Source organism: Harpia harpyja, chromosome 8 (assembly GCF_026419915.1).
Source record: "Harpia harpyja isolate bHarHar1 chromosome 8, bHarHar1 primary haplotype, whole genome shotgun sequence".
Lineage (NCBI taxonomy): Eukaryota > Metazoa > Chordata > Aves > Accipitriformes > Accipitridae > Harpia > Harpia harpyja.
In genome coordinates, this window is record NC_068947.1 from 16,773,076 (window position 1) to 16,787,354 (window position 14,279).

A 14,279-nucleotide genomic window follows, 5' to 3' on the forward strand; every position below is an offset into this window, starting at 1 on the left:
CTGTTTTATTAGATTTCTAAAGATTTACTGGAGAAAATAAGAGATACTATTCTTCAGAAAACTGTTGATGGCATGAGGAAAGAAGGTGTCCCCTATTTTGGTATGTACAAAAGTTTGGGGGTTTTATTCATAAGGAGAAAGACTTTTTTTTTTTACTTTGTCCTCTTTGTAGGCCTAATTCACACTGTAAGTTAAGGAAGATAACTTTGATTTATTTGGAAACTGGGTTTGGTATAGTGGCTTGATTTAGAGTCCACTGAAATCAATGGATGTCATTTCACTCATGGTGGATAATCATCAAGTAAGGAAGAACAGAAAAGAAAATATTTGAAAATAAGCTGCAAATTGTAACCACAACTATTCCTCAAGTGTTAACATCCTACCTTTAAATGAGCACAGGTGGCATCCTTTTTAACACTATTATGAATAGATGCAAAACAAATGACCTATGCAGTTGCTTAGATAGCCTTTTATATAATTTTTTATTCTAGGTGTGCTTTATGCTGGATTAATGCTTACCAAAGATGGACCTAAAGTTCTTGAGTTTAACTGCAGATTTGGTGACCCAGAATGTCAGGTGAGTTATTTTGTAGGTAGATACAGTTTGGCATTATGGGAGAAGAAAGGTCAGTTACCATCTACCATTATCCTTAACTAACTTTCAGATGAATAATTAGCTAATTGTACTGAGATTTAAAATGTTTGGTTTGGTTATTCAAGACAGAAGGTCTGTTATGAAATTGTTCCATTCCAGAGAAGATTTCAGCAGGTTATACTCAAATATGGGATTTACAAGGGTAAGCTTGAGTGAAACTCAGAACTTTCCTGTCTTTTCTGGAACGGATTTGGATTTTTCTTTATGTTATTAAAGAAGTGAACACTTCTTTTCCTGACTCCCTGTTGACAACTGGAACAAAACCCTTCATTTTTATTCTTCAGAACAAATAGGGTTCTTTGGCCTCTACCTTTTCCCCTCCACATGTAGCAGTTCTTTTACCCATAGAAATTATCTTCAAGGAAGAGTATTTTTAAAGGTACATAGATTAGGCACAGTATATATATATATGTGTGAAAATACAGTGTATGAACATACTTATTTAATGTTATTTTTACAGTTGCATTAGTATTTTTAAAAGCTCAGTGAAGAAAATGTAACGATGTACATTGTTTTCTTTAATTTGCTAATGTGTATTTTTGCAGGTAATTCTTCCACTGTTGAAAAGTGATTTGTATGAAGTTATGCAAGCGGTTATCAATAAAAAGCTGTCTAGTTCCATGCCAGTTTGGTTTGAAGACAGTGCAGCTGTGACAGTGGTCATGGCTAGCGAAGGGTATCCAGGAACATATCCCAAGGGTTTGGAAATAACAGGTAAATATAGCAGGAGAAACTGCAGAAGTCTGCTTCTTCTCCTGGCCTCTCTCCGTTCTCTTTTTTGCCAGATGAAGGTGAATCAGTGGAACTTAGATTCGTAGAAACTGTAGATCTTATGGTTATGGGTCAGCAATAGACAACTGAATTTTCACACATCAAAGTTTATTGGTAATGCACCCATTGCATTTTCAGTTCTCCACACTATATTAAGTTCTGTAGCTTTTCTTTAATATGTGTTACAGTAAAGTAGTTCTGGGCTGATCACTGATTCTTACGTGATGTTGATGCTGGTATGTTTTGTGGTCTCTATGTCAGTGAAGTATAAAAATCCAGCTGGAATTGGATGTTGTATGCAAATGTTTCAGCTAAATACCTCTTTCTGTGTCTCTGAGCATACAAGTAGCAGACTTGTCTCTCCTCAAAATGTAGTTTTTACAAATTTATTCCTATTTCCCAGCACGATCACACTGTGCTCGATTGTGGTTTCTAGACGCAGTCAATAAGTGCTCAATATCTATTCATTTGTAATTTAATAGGGAATGTTCTAATCAATTGCTTTTTCTGCATTTATTTTCTTAAACAACAATCACAGGACTTCCTAAGGCTAAGCAACTAGGATTGGAGGTGTTCCATGCAGGCACAGCCCTGAAGGATGGCAAAGTGGTGACTAGTGGAGGAAGAGTCCTTACAGTAACTGCTATTAAAGAGGATCTAATGACAGCGCTGCAAGAAGCCAACAAGGGAGTAGCAGCCATACACTTCAAGGGTGCCATTTATAGAAAGGACATTGGTTATCGGGCTATAGCTTTCCTGAGACAATCCAGGTAGATATTTTAAATACTTGAAATGGAAATAACTGCTGCAAAAGGGACTTAAATACATCACTAGTTTACATTAATAAACTGACGTTGATATTAGGTATAACTCTAGACAAGTTTTAACTACCATCATTGTAAGCAATCTAAGCAAGACCAGCCAAGGAAGGAACAGGCTTTTTGATGGCTCTCTCATCTGTATTCTTATTCTCCCAAGTCTGAGTTAAACTACAGTGACAAGCATATAGGAATAACTTGTGTGTTACTGTCTGCTATATCTGTTTAGGGAAGGTGAACTTCTGGTTCTTGGGCTTTAAAACATAGCTTTTGCTTTAGATTTGTATTGTCATAAGCCTAATAGTAATATAATGAGATGTATATACAAAGTTTGAGCTATTTTATTGATTCATTTTAAAGTTTTTAGAAATGGTTAAAATTATCTTGAAACACCTAACCTGTTGGGATATGCATTTTAATGGAATAGCTGGCTAACAACGTGGGTAGGATTTATCGCTCCTTTTTATTATTATTCCTTTTATTTTCATGGTATTCAGTTTAACAGTCTTGAGGTGATATGGGTGTGGGTTTTTTTTTAAAGCAGTGTGTCCTACTGTCCCTCTAATGTTATTGAGAGCTTCTTGCAGGTTTTTAGATTCATTTTTACCTAATATGAAGCATATCTGCCTGCCTATGCTCCAATTAGCTCAAAACATAACTTTTGATAATAGGTTATTTTGTAGTCTATGAAGCATATTAATAAGAGTTCCATTTTTGCTGACAGTGTATACTGATTAGTATATTGTAAAACTATGATCAATAAACTTACTAAATGAACAAGGGCATTCATATTTAGTCTTCTTTCTCTCTCAAGTACTGTGCATCTTTTGAGAAATTTATGTGAAAACATGTAATTGGTATTTGTACTGTAGTAGAAAAAAATCAGGTCAGTGTGTGAGGCAAGAGAAGAAGGTACTTCAATGAGCAGTTCTCTAAAACACTGACTTCATAGGCCATAGCCAGCAAGTTTCTTGACTGGAGTGCCTGTATGCTGGGAGGATCTCTAGCTTATGAAGGAGACTCCTGGGAACTGTTTACAGTCAGCGCCTGTGTCACTGTCATTGAGTCTGCACCAGCTTTTGCTCAGACATCCTAAGATTGGAAGAACAGGTAGTGAGGCATGTTTCACTTTGGACTATGTGTTGCACACAGTTAATGAACAGTGGTGGTTGGCTCTGTAAAGTTGGGGACGCACCTCCTCTTGGCAGCTTTGCAGGATTAAGCCCTATGCATTTCACCTTGTGAAAATATCCATAATATTTATTTATTAAACAATATTTTAGAAAATTTAAAGAATTAAAGATTCATTTAAAGAATCAAAGTAGATACCATGCTTTTAAAACTAAGGTGAAAATATGTTGAATATTTAACATGTTCAGACTAAAAGGGCCTGACTTTGGTCTCTTGTTATTGCAGGCTAGTATTTCCTTGAGTCTTATTCACAGGCTGAACAGCTGCTTCTTATAATTATTTTCCTCTTGCAAATTTTTGAGCAGTGATATAATGTGAGTGCAGATACCTTTGTATTTTCTTGGTAGCACCGGTCTTTGGCCAGTTGTTTTGTTGTATTTGTCCTTGTTAATCCACAGCATGTTTCACCCTTAGAATTTAAACTTAATACTGAATGACATCAATAAGAGAGCTAAAATAGGTAGGAATCTAAAATAGGGATGCACCAGGTAGCCTGGTTCATGCCACTGACAGTGTAGAAATAAAATTGCTTAACTGGACTGAGATACATTTGGTGCAACTAGTAATTAAAAGTCATTAACTCACTGTCTCGAAAATGAAAACGTCCTTCCGTAGATATGGGATGGTACTTAATGTCCCCAGTGAGTCGTAGGGACAGACAAGTTACATATACCAGTTTGTACTAAGCGTGTTTTCTTTATGGTGTGGCTGTATATAAAAAAACACCCGGAGCTTATGGACATTTCTTTCTAGATTGCTAAAATGGACCTTAGGAACTTAGGTATTTTTAAATAAACTTTAAAATATATACTTTAATAGAAAGTCCATTTAAGTAAAAAAGAGGTGTGGCTGGTTTTGTGGTGGTATCATTCCAGGTGATAAGGAGAGACAACCTTTAAGCTACAGTTGTAAAACTCTCGAAGTATCATAGAGGACTACTGATTTATGTGATACTTCCATTTTGAAAAGGTAACTTGAGCTTGATCCTGCATGGTGCTGAGGTGTTCAGACTTAGCAGTGCATTTCTGTATACATTTTGTTTTGAGCATAGGAACTATACTACTGACACCTCAGTATCTGGACCAGGGGTTCAAACCTTGCAAAATCAGATCCATTATTCTACCTATTTTACCCTGTTGGGTTTTTTTGTTTGGTTGTTTTTATCTTGGTATTTGACTGGATAGCGTATGATACTGGTGCTCTGATGCTGTATTCAAGATATCTGGAACTATTTGAATACTGCTTATGGCAGACTTTCTGTGGCACAAAGCCATGAAGTTTTGTTTCTTTGGGATAATACTCCCTATCTTCAGGTGTATGTGTGAGCTCAGGTTCCAAACAGCAAAAAGATTAACCTCTGAGCCATTGAACCTGCCTGAAATGAGTATTGCAATATTTAGAAATCATTTTATATGAGCAAAGTTACTGTACAAGTGGGAAAATAGTGGTACTTGACAGCAGAATACGATTCTGAATGGTTAATCCCCTTAGTGATGCAATGATGTAAAGAAGCAACTAATATTTTAAAATAAATCTTTGTGCATTTAGTAATCAATTGCCGTAACTTTTTTTAACATTCTTTCAGAGGCCTGACTTACAAAAATAGCGGGGTAGACATTGCAGCAGGGAATACTTTGGTTCAGAAAATTAAACCCCTGGCTGCAGCCACATCAAGGTCAGGTAAGACTTGTACCTTCTATTCCTGTTTCAGTCAGTTCATGGCAATGAGGCTTATCATTTGATCTTGATACAAAAGCTCATATTTATGTGTTCTGCATGTTTCTAGATTACACAATAAATATCTGCAGTAAGCAAATGCCTGTGATTTCTTCAAAACATACTTCCTTAAATTTACAGATTTTCTTCCCAAAATTACTCTAAACTGTATCTCCTGAATGTCATGAACATTAGAGAATACAGTTCAGCACTCTAAAAGGATAAATGCAAGCAAAAATCCTACCATTTACTGCTATTTTTGATTGCATGGATTATTATTTCTGGCACAGTGAATTATACAATTTTTTAGATGAATGTGTAGAAAGGTCTATAAGATGCAGAATTCCTCAGAGATACTATCTTTTGCTTGAGATAGATAGGGAAGACACATCTTTTGCTTGGTTAAAACAGAATCAATTCATCCTTCTTTTGTTGTGATCTCAGGCACATCTTGCTCTAGCAAGTCCTTGTAATTCTTTTGATAGATTTAAGGTATCATTCATTTATGAAATAACCCTTTTACTTCATATTAACTGAGAACCTTCAAATAATGTCAGATATACATAGAGATAAAAATATAGATACATACACACACACTAGTACAACTAGTAATTTCTTAGCATTCGTAGTATTTTCTACTCGTGTTTGTTTCACTCTTAGGATTTAACCAAATTTAGTTTTAAGGTTACCATACTTACCTATCACAACCAGTCTTCGGAACAAGGAGTCTTAATATACTATAAGTAGCAGTATTAACAAGAGATAAGAAATTTCAGTTGGAAAATGCCTAGTTATCATCCTTTCCCAGGAAGCAGTGGGCCTCAATCTGTTACCATAATTCCTTTTCTGTTTTTCAGAAAAATACTAAGTGCAAGGGTGAAATATATCAGTCACAGTAATTATTGAATGTTCAATCACAAAGTTTTGGATTTTTAGCCTTAGGTAATTAAGAAGAAAAAAGAAAGCAAATGCAAGACGATTAGGAGCTCCCATGCCTCTATTAAGAGGCTCTAAACATCAGAGAAAAGTTTCCTGGTGACAAAGCAAACTCATGTTGACAAACATCGTAGACAATTTGTGTTGGAGATCCTGGAGAAACACCTGAAAGTAAAAATTTACTATTTTCTCCTGTTTTCTGGCTCGCAGGCTGCAATGCAGAACTTGGAGGATTTGCTGGCCTCTTTGATTTGAAAGCAGCTGGTTATGAAGATCCTATCTTGGTATCTGGAACTGATGGTGTTGGCACAAAACTCAAGGTGATGTGAAGATCCATGTAAAGGAAGGAAAATAGCACAGAAAGGAAAATTTTTTAACAGAAAATATCAGTTGTCTTTTAAAAATAACTATTTGTCTTCCTAAAAAGGGAAGGAAAAATGAAATTGCCCTCCTTCAGGCAAAAGAATTAAATACACGTTTAGCTTCTGGCATGTAAATAGCCATACTTGAAATGATGCTTAAAATAACTCATTTTTAATATTAAGTACATAATCAGGGACTCCATTTCATTAAGGTAGAATCTCCACCCTCAAAAAGATTACTCATGAGGAAAAACATTTAATTATACGGTTCCTATTGTGTTTACACAAGCTGCAATGAAACCCTTTCCAGTTCAGTCCTCTTCCATAAAGTGCCTTTTGTACTTGCCAATTAAGAAAGTAACAATTCCTAAAATAAAATGTTAGGAGAGGCTCACAGAGATGGTAGTAAATGAAGCTGCTCCTCAAAAAGTGTCTAAGAGGAACTGTGTGATTTCGATCCTCTTCCACTGCAGACTCTCCGCTTGTGTTTCAGTTTCTCAAAGCTAACCAACGGGTTCTCTGGCTGTGTTTTGCAGATTGCACAAGCGTGTAAGAAACATGACACCATAGGTCAGGACCTGGTTGCCATGTGTGTCAATGACATCTTGGCTCAAGGAGCGGAGCCCCTCTTCTTCCTTGACTATTTTGCCTGTGGCAAACTTGATGTTGAAGTGGCTGAGGGTGTCATTGCAGGAATAGCTGAAGCTTGCAAAAAAGCAGGATGTGCTCTTTTGGGTATGAACGCTCTTCTTTGAAGGATATGAAAAATCTCATGCAATATCTATAATCGGTTTTAATGTGTTGGTTTTCCTACTCTATTGATGAATCTTAAAAGAAGTGAAAAAAACCCAAAGCGTCACACGTCTTTGCTTTCAGAGAACATAATATCTACCCACTGGAAGAAGACAGTACTCTACAAATGTCGCCATTAGCTCAGGAAGTTGCATATAAAATTTCTTATTCGTATCTTTTCATTTAACTTTGTAAATATAACAGCTATCTAGAAAACTAACAAGTCATGTATTGTAATTCTTTGTATTTTTCAAGTAAATTTTAAAACATGCCAAATAGGTTTGTTTATCCTTTATCCTAAAGGAAATCCTTAAGTTTTCCCCTAGAAACAAGATTTGTATGTGTTACTGTGCATGCACATGTCCCTGTGTGTGTACATAATATCCTTCGAACCTCTTGGCTGATTTTAACCAAATTTGACAGGAAAGGTAGAGATCTCACAGCTATTGTGTTCCCACAAGCTTCAAAAAACTAGAAAGCCTAAAAATGCTCTTATGAATGCAACAAAAGCGTCGGCTGGAGCTCACTACTTAAGACACAGAGTTAACCACAGGACAGAAACATAAAAGAAACCAGGTTTCGTTAGTTACAAAACTAATAGAAAAATTATTTGTCTACTGAAGACTCGCTGAAGATTTATTTCACCAAGATGAGCATATTCCAAGACATTAAGACTCAAATTTAAACATTGTCCTTTTCAGCCCTATCATACAAGTACATAATACACTTTACTAACAAATTATGTATGTATTCTGGTGTACAGTAATCTAGTTATCCATGAAAATGATACAATATTTCACTTCTTGAATCTTAAAAAATATAGCTTTAACACTGTTCAACTCAATAAAAATATTTCTAGGTCAGTGAAAAATACGTTCTTTTGTATAAGTCTTTAGTTTATAAAAAGAGTACAACACAGGGTTAAATTTTAAAGTAATGAAACCCAGAAGGTTCAGTTTCCTCACATAGTTTTTGTTTTTCCTTCTTTTTTTATAAAAACAGGCATGGAGAATTACCATGATTTTTCAAAAAAGACCTTTAATTTGAGACTAAAAATGACATTTCAAGTGTCTTACTTTATAATTGGTAATACAGTAATTCTGTCATTTTTCCAATTCTTTAAGAAAGTTAATAACAAAAGTCTTTTCTAAGTGAGTGTGTGTCATTTTGAGGTAGTTTACAAGCTTTGAACAAGAGGCTGTTTATGTTCTGGTTTAATTTTTTCTGCATGAACTGTTAGTCAGCTTTATATTTGTCTTAAGGTGTTCTTTTAGTTCATCAAATATAATCAAACCATTCATACTTCAGCATAAGTACATGTTATATGAAATCTTGCTATGAAACTACTTACTGAAATTTCAAGATTTTATTTCCAATTGGAATACTTTAAAACTACAAAGGGCTTTGGATGTTGTGAAGTAATTACCAGAAAATAATTTCTCAAAATTGTTAATGGGTTAGTAAATATCTTTTTGTGTTAATATAAAAATAAGTCTGGACTCATAAATAAAAGAACCATGATTTGTTCTCCAGATTTCTGGCACTATCAGAAAAGAAGGAACAGAGATGATGCAGTAACTCTGAACCTAAGGAGGAAATGATTTTCCATAGCCTGGATCATTGATATAAATTTCAGTTTGGGCTCCGACTTCATTCATTTCACTGTGCAGGCACATAGCGTGTAGATCTGTCTTTGTATAGTGTCATCTCATAAAAGCCTTGTTTGAAGCATGTTCCTAAATTCCTGCCTTGCATTTCTGCAGTAGCTGAATATTCAGCTCAACCATCTTAAGCTCATCACACCACTTGATAGCGAGGTACTGAAGGGCTTATCTACATGCTTGATTTTGCACAAACATTATTAAATACAGATTTAAACAGATGTATCTAAGCAAATTATCTTTGATTTTAAAGTTGGTTGTAGCACTGTAATGTAGAAACCTGGAAAAGCTTGCAGAGAATCTAGTATTGAGTAGTGTTAAGTACTGAGGACAAGAGCAGCTTCCACCATTGCTTAGGTAAATTTGGAGCCCCTTTAGGGACACTTCCTGAAAACAGAAGAATTCTGTATTGAATGAAACCTGGTGAGTGCAAAAGAAAAATAAGACGGTACTGGTCAGCATGTTGGGCAGAGGTCATGATATAAAGGCAACTTAATCATTGTCAAGTTGTTTTCTTGTAGACATCGTGACCAGCAGAGGGGTTTGAGGGAGAATAATGAGATGGCTGTGAGGATAGCTGGGGAGAGTTTCTTCCCAGCACGAGGGGATAGTGTGAAGATGCCTGTTTGGAAAACTTTGGAGCGAGCAGTAAATGTTCATTTCATGTACCAAACACAGCAAGTTCCCCTCTCTAGACTAAATGAGCCTTGACAGGCAGGACACAGGTCTTCAACAGTGAAGACCATCAGCTTATCACCAAAGGGCAGGAGGGGAGCCAGTGTTGGTATGTGGAGAGAGAGAGAATGCTGTCTGAGCTGTGCTGTGCATTTCTGTGCAAGCTGGGAAAATCACCTTTTCAGACTGCACTGTGAATGAGGTCAGCCAGAATAAGACGTGGTTTTCAGGACAAAGCAAGAGGATGTTCTAATAATCAGGATATAAGATAATAGCTTAGACAACAGTTCATCTGCACAGATGGGTAGGAGAGGTCCTCTTTTAGAGGTGCTTTCCCAAAACAGCCTATAAACCTTAGATACTCAGAGTAGGCATGATAACAAGGGCCAGGTTGTGGGCAGGAGTGGCAGGAGGGATAGCGCTATATACAAAATCTTTATGAAGGCAAGTGAGACTAATAGCTATGTTGTTCCTTTGATGTCCTTGTATGGGTTTCTTGTATCTCTTGTATCTTGGAGGTTTTTCATGGAGAATATTAAACCTGGCAGAAATTTGGAAATAGGAAGCACTAAATATATGCTTTGATTTTAAAATGTGAATGCACAGCAATTTTATACTGGTTGTCAGAGTGAGGAGGAAATGTTCTTTCCCAATTTGCTATTGCTTGTTCAATTGAAGGGCCTGTGACAAGCATGTTTTTCATTATTTTTAATGTTTGTTTATCTAATTAAAAAACCTAGTCTGTTAATGCCTTATGAGTTTAAAACTTTGAAAAATTGCATGCCTACTGGTGCCATTGGTTTTCCAACACCCACCTTCTCTTTTTTTGGTTCCCATAGGAGGAGAAACTGCTGAAATGCCAGGCATGTATCCACCTGGAGAGTATGACCTGGCTGGCTTTGCTGTTGGTGCAGTGGAGCGAGGGCAGATGCTGCCCCAGCTGGAGAGAATTGCTGATGGAGATGTGGTTATTGGAGTAGCTTCTTCTGGGGTTCACAGCAATGGGTACAGCCTTGTAAGGAAGATTGTGGAAAAGTCATCATTCGATTTCTCTTCTCCAGTTGGTGTCTCTGGTGATCAGACATTAGGTACCACTTATAATGCAGTTTTTTGCATTATAACTTGAAGTTCTAAACAGGCAAATGTCACACAATTGTTTTGTCTGTGCCTTTGCTTTTGTAACTTTTCTAAGGTGCTAAAAAAATTATTCCGTTCTCATCTTCTTTTTTCTTGTGAATCACTTAAGCAGGAAAGAAATTAAGGGAGGGGGATAAATAACTAATTATATGCCAAAAAATGTAGAACATTGTGGTTTTCTCTGTAGTACAATGCTCACTAGTATCCAGCAAAATAATATTTTGAGATTTCCTCAATTTTATATTGATTAACATTTCTTTCTGTGCTGTAACTGGTCTTCTTTCATCCTCTTTTCGTCTACAGGAGATCTCTTGTTAACCCCAACTAAAATCTACAGTAAGACTCTGTTGCCTGTCCTTCGCTCAGGCCATGTGAAAGCCTATGCCCACATCACTGGAGGGGGCTTGCTGGAAAACATCCCCAGAGTTCTCCCAGAGTCCTTTGGTGTCACTTTAGGTGAGATAAAAAGAAAAGCTATGGAAACATCCTCATGTTAATATGGATTGATGTGGAAACCTGTGTACGTGGGGCCATGTCAACTGACTTGCACTGTAAGAGCTAGGCTTGCCTGTCTAGAGATGTTTAGTTTTTTCTTCATTGTTGCTGAATTTTTCCTTGTGCCAAAACACTTTGTAGTCTTAAGACTGCCACCCACTGAATTCACTTCCCCTGGTGGTGTTTCTTATTGCATTTTTTAGGAAACTCTATCCATACTTGCAAAAATAAAACAACTTTAAAAGCAATCCAAAGTGAGCTGTCACCATTTGCAATAACCTACAAAATTATTGCTAATTAAATGATACTCATGAAGTCTTCAATTGGTACTCAAATATGGTTACTAGCTCAAGTACATCTCATGCTATTCAACATACCTTAATTAATCCTCACCACAATCTCATCAGGTATGCTAGAAAGAGTATTTCACTTATGGAGGAAGTGTAGTATGGAAAGGTGAATGACTTACTATAGGTTATGCAGTGTTCATGGGGTTGTAGAATAAAATAAGGGAACTAATATTGAGTTTGCACTCCAGAACTGCATGTAAATCACTCTTCCACTTGTCAATAGTGGACACTAGTATATATAAATGGGGGTAATACCATTTTAAAGATAACATGACAAGAAAGAAACTTACTGTCTTTGGAGTTCCTTTACAGTGGCATGTCCAGAAGCATTTCTCATGCTGCTGTAAATCATCCTTACCTTGTTGGAATTGGGGGCAGTGTAAGACTTTTGTGACAGTTTTTAAGTCTATCGTTCTGGTACGATAGTTTCTCTAGAAGCAGAGTTGTCACCTTCAAGAAGCAGATTTTCCAAAGGCTGCCTCAGAACCCATTTTGAATTACTGATTAATGGATTGCAGTGAAGCAATATGATTAATTTCCTCCCAGAGTGATACTTGTTTCTGTTCCCAAGTCTTTTTCAGTAAGGAAGGAAAAAACATCCTGTTTCCATGCATGGAAGCTGGTTTCAGTCAAGCTAATGCTGCTGTGGGACTTTGTCCATGCTTTCTATCCAGATCTTGCTTCTTAATACTCTAATAATTACAGTATTTGTCCACTGGTAGTGACTTCCACTCCTCATTTGTATTTTCAATTCTCTTCAGATGCTCTTACCTGGAAGATTCCTGAAATCTTTTGCTGGCTCCATAAAGAAGGGAACCTCTCTGAGGAGGAAATGACTCGGACATTTAATTGTGGAATCGGTGCTGTCTTGGTAGTTCAGAAGGAGCTGGCTCAGCAGGTCCTCAAGGACATACAGAGACACGAGGCAGCCTGGCTGATCGGGAAAGTTGTCTCCCTACAAAAAGGTTATTAAATTTTTATTTTCCTTAAAAAAAATGCAGAGCTAAATTCCTTAGCTGGTGAGTCTCCATGGAGGTTAGCTGAAAATCTCTTAATTGACACCTCCATGGCTTTTTTGCACAGGGTATTAAAATTACAGTCCTCACAATTTCAGTCTTAGTCCATAGAACATGTGCTCAGCAATGTCAGATGTCACCAGAACTATAAATAAATAAGAAGTAATAAGAGAGAATAAATAAAAAATAAATAAATGAGAAGTAAAGCAGTGCCATTAATCTCTTTTCATGGGTACTTTTCTCCTCTCTCTGTTTCTCCCTTTATTTATGTGTTGTTTTGTTGTGGGTTTTTTTCTTGTACGTGTTCAGGCTCTGCCCATGTTAAAGTCCATAATCTGCTTCGAGCCTTGCAAGCAAATAGGTCCCTGTCTGTGCACAGCCATATCCAAGGCAAAATCCAAACAAACAAAGTGAAGGTTGCTGTCCTTATCTCTGGAACAGGTGAGAGTTATGTTCTTTACCACGGTGTAAAACAGACTATTGAAAAAGTAACTTCAGCTCAGATATAAAATCTCTTTAAGTCCTTGCAATTCTCCATGGAAGCTCTGATACGGTTCTAACAGGCTTTCAGTAACAGGCAGAATAGTTTTTGCCCTTGGATTAATTTCAGTCACAAACAGGATGATCTTTAACCTCTGCTGCAAACTGGCTATGAATTGCATCTGTGTTCATTTTATCTACAAATTTCTGCATGTCTCCAGATGCAAGCAACTACTGCATTGCACTATAGGGACAGCAGCATTATTTCACAAATAGATCAGAATTTCTTCTTGCCATATAGGCACTCCTAGGGTTTCCAGTATTCTCACTTGCTAAGAAGTAGACCATCATTCCACTACCATAAATTACAGTTTACAAATTTAATTGCTAGTAAAAGCCCTGTAGCCTCCAGCTGTCAAATTCAGCTCCCAGTAAGATCAATTAAAAAAGGATTATTTTTAACATCAGTAATTTTTGGATTGGGTCTCACCCACATTGCTGCTTATTTAAACCCTCTTCTAGCTGTTAACTGTATTTATTCTCCAGGAATGACTTGAGATTCATAAATTATTTTTTCACTCATAGGCACAAACTTGGAAGCCCTCATAAATAGCACAAAGAAGCCCACCAGTTTTGCACAAATAGTTCTTGTTTTTTCTAACAAAGCTGGTGTGGAAGGGTTAAGGAAAGCTGAAAGAGCTGGTATTCCTACAAGGGTAAGTATTTCTCATCTTTTTAAAACCAGCCATCATTAGCTCTGACTATAGCAGGAAGCTACTGTGAGATAATGAGTTTTACTAGGGTAAGAGATGGTTTGATAGGAAGCCTTAGCTTTTCTTCTTTGGTCTGTCATGAACTTGTGCCCTTGGGCAAACTACCTAACATGGGAAGCAAAATACTTCCTCTTCTCCTTCTCAGAGATGCTGCCAGCCAGCAATCCTGACAGTTTCGGGAACAGTCATTATATTAAACCAGTGCAAAACTTTCAGAGTTACAGTTTAAAAAGTTACTAACGTAACAAGCTATTTTATCTGAATTTAATTTTAAAATTACATGCTAAACAGACGTGGTAGTTCATTTTAATGAAATAGAGAGGTCGAACTCAGTGGGACCTTCCACTGACTCCATGGACATTGCTTCAGGCTCTCCAGGATTCATTCAAAGCAAACTGTGTTTTCCCTAGTGTCACTGGATCCAGTGCTGCATTACTTTGCCCTTTGTGCA

At 36.8% G+C, this 14,279-nt stretch overlaps 1 protein-coding gene across 1 annotated transcript in view; it reads left to right on the plus strand.

Moving 5' to 3' along the window:
- GART (phosphoribosylglycinamide formyltransferase, phosphoribosylglycinamide synthetase, phosphoribosylaminoimidazole synthetase) overlaps positions 1–14,279 on the plus strand; it is a 34,915-nt gene that overhangs the window by 13,607 nt on the left and 7,029 nt on the right. The window contains exons 8-19 of the mRNA XM_052793863.1: positions 13–100; positions 492–577; positions 1,201–1,369; positions 1,965–2,196; positions 5,021–5,115; positions 6,298–6,407; positions 6,986–7,184; positions 10,417–10,665; positions 11,018–11,170; positions 12,321–12,524; positions 12,885–13,016; positions 13,641–13,771. Coding sequence (XP_052649823.1) covers positions 13–100; positions 492–577; positions 1,201–1,369; positions 1,965–2,196; positions 5,021–5,115; positions 6,298–6,407; positions 6,986–7,184; positions 10,417–10,665; positions 11,018–11,170; positions 12,321–12,524; positions 12,885–13,016; positions 13,641–13,771 — 1,848 coding nt within the window. The remainder of the gene's footprint in view (positions 1–12; positions 101–491; positions 578–1,200; positions 1,370–1,964; positions 2,197–5,020; positions 5,116–6,297; positions 6,408–6,985; positions 7,185–10,416; positions 10,666–11,017; positions 11,171–12,320; positions 12,525–12,884; positions 13,017–13,640; positions 13,772–14,279) is intronic.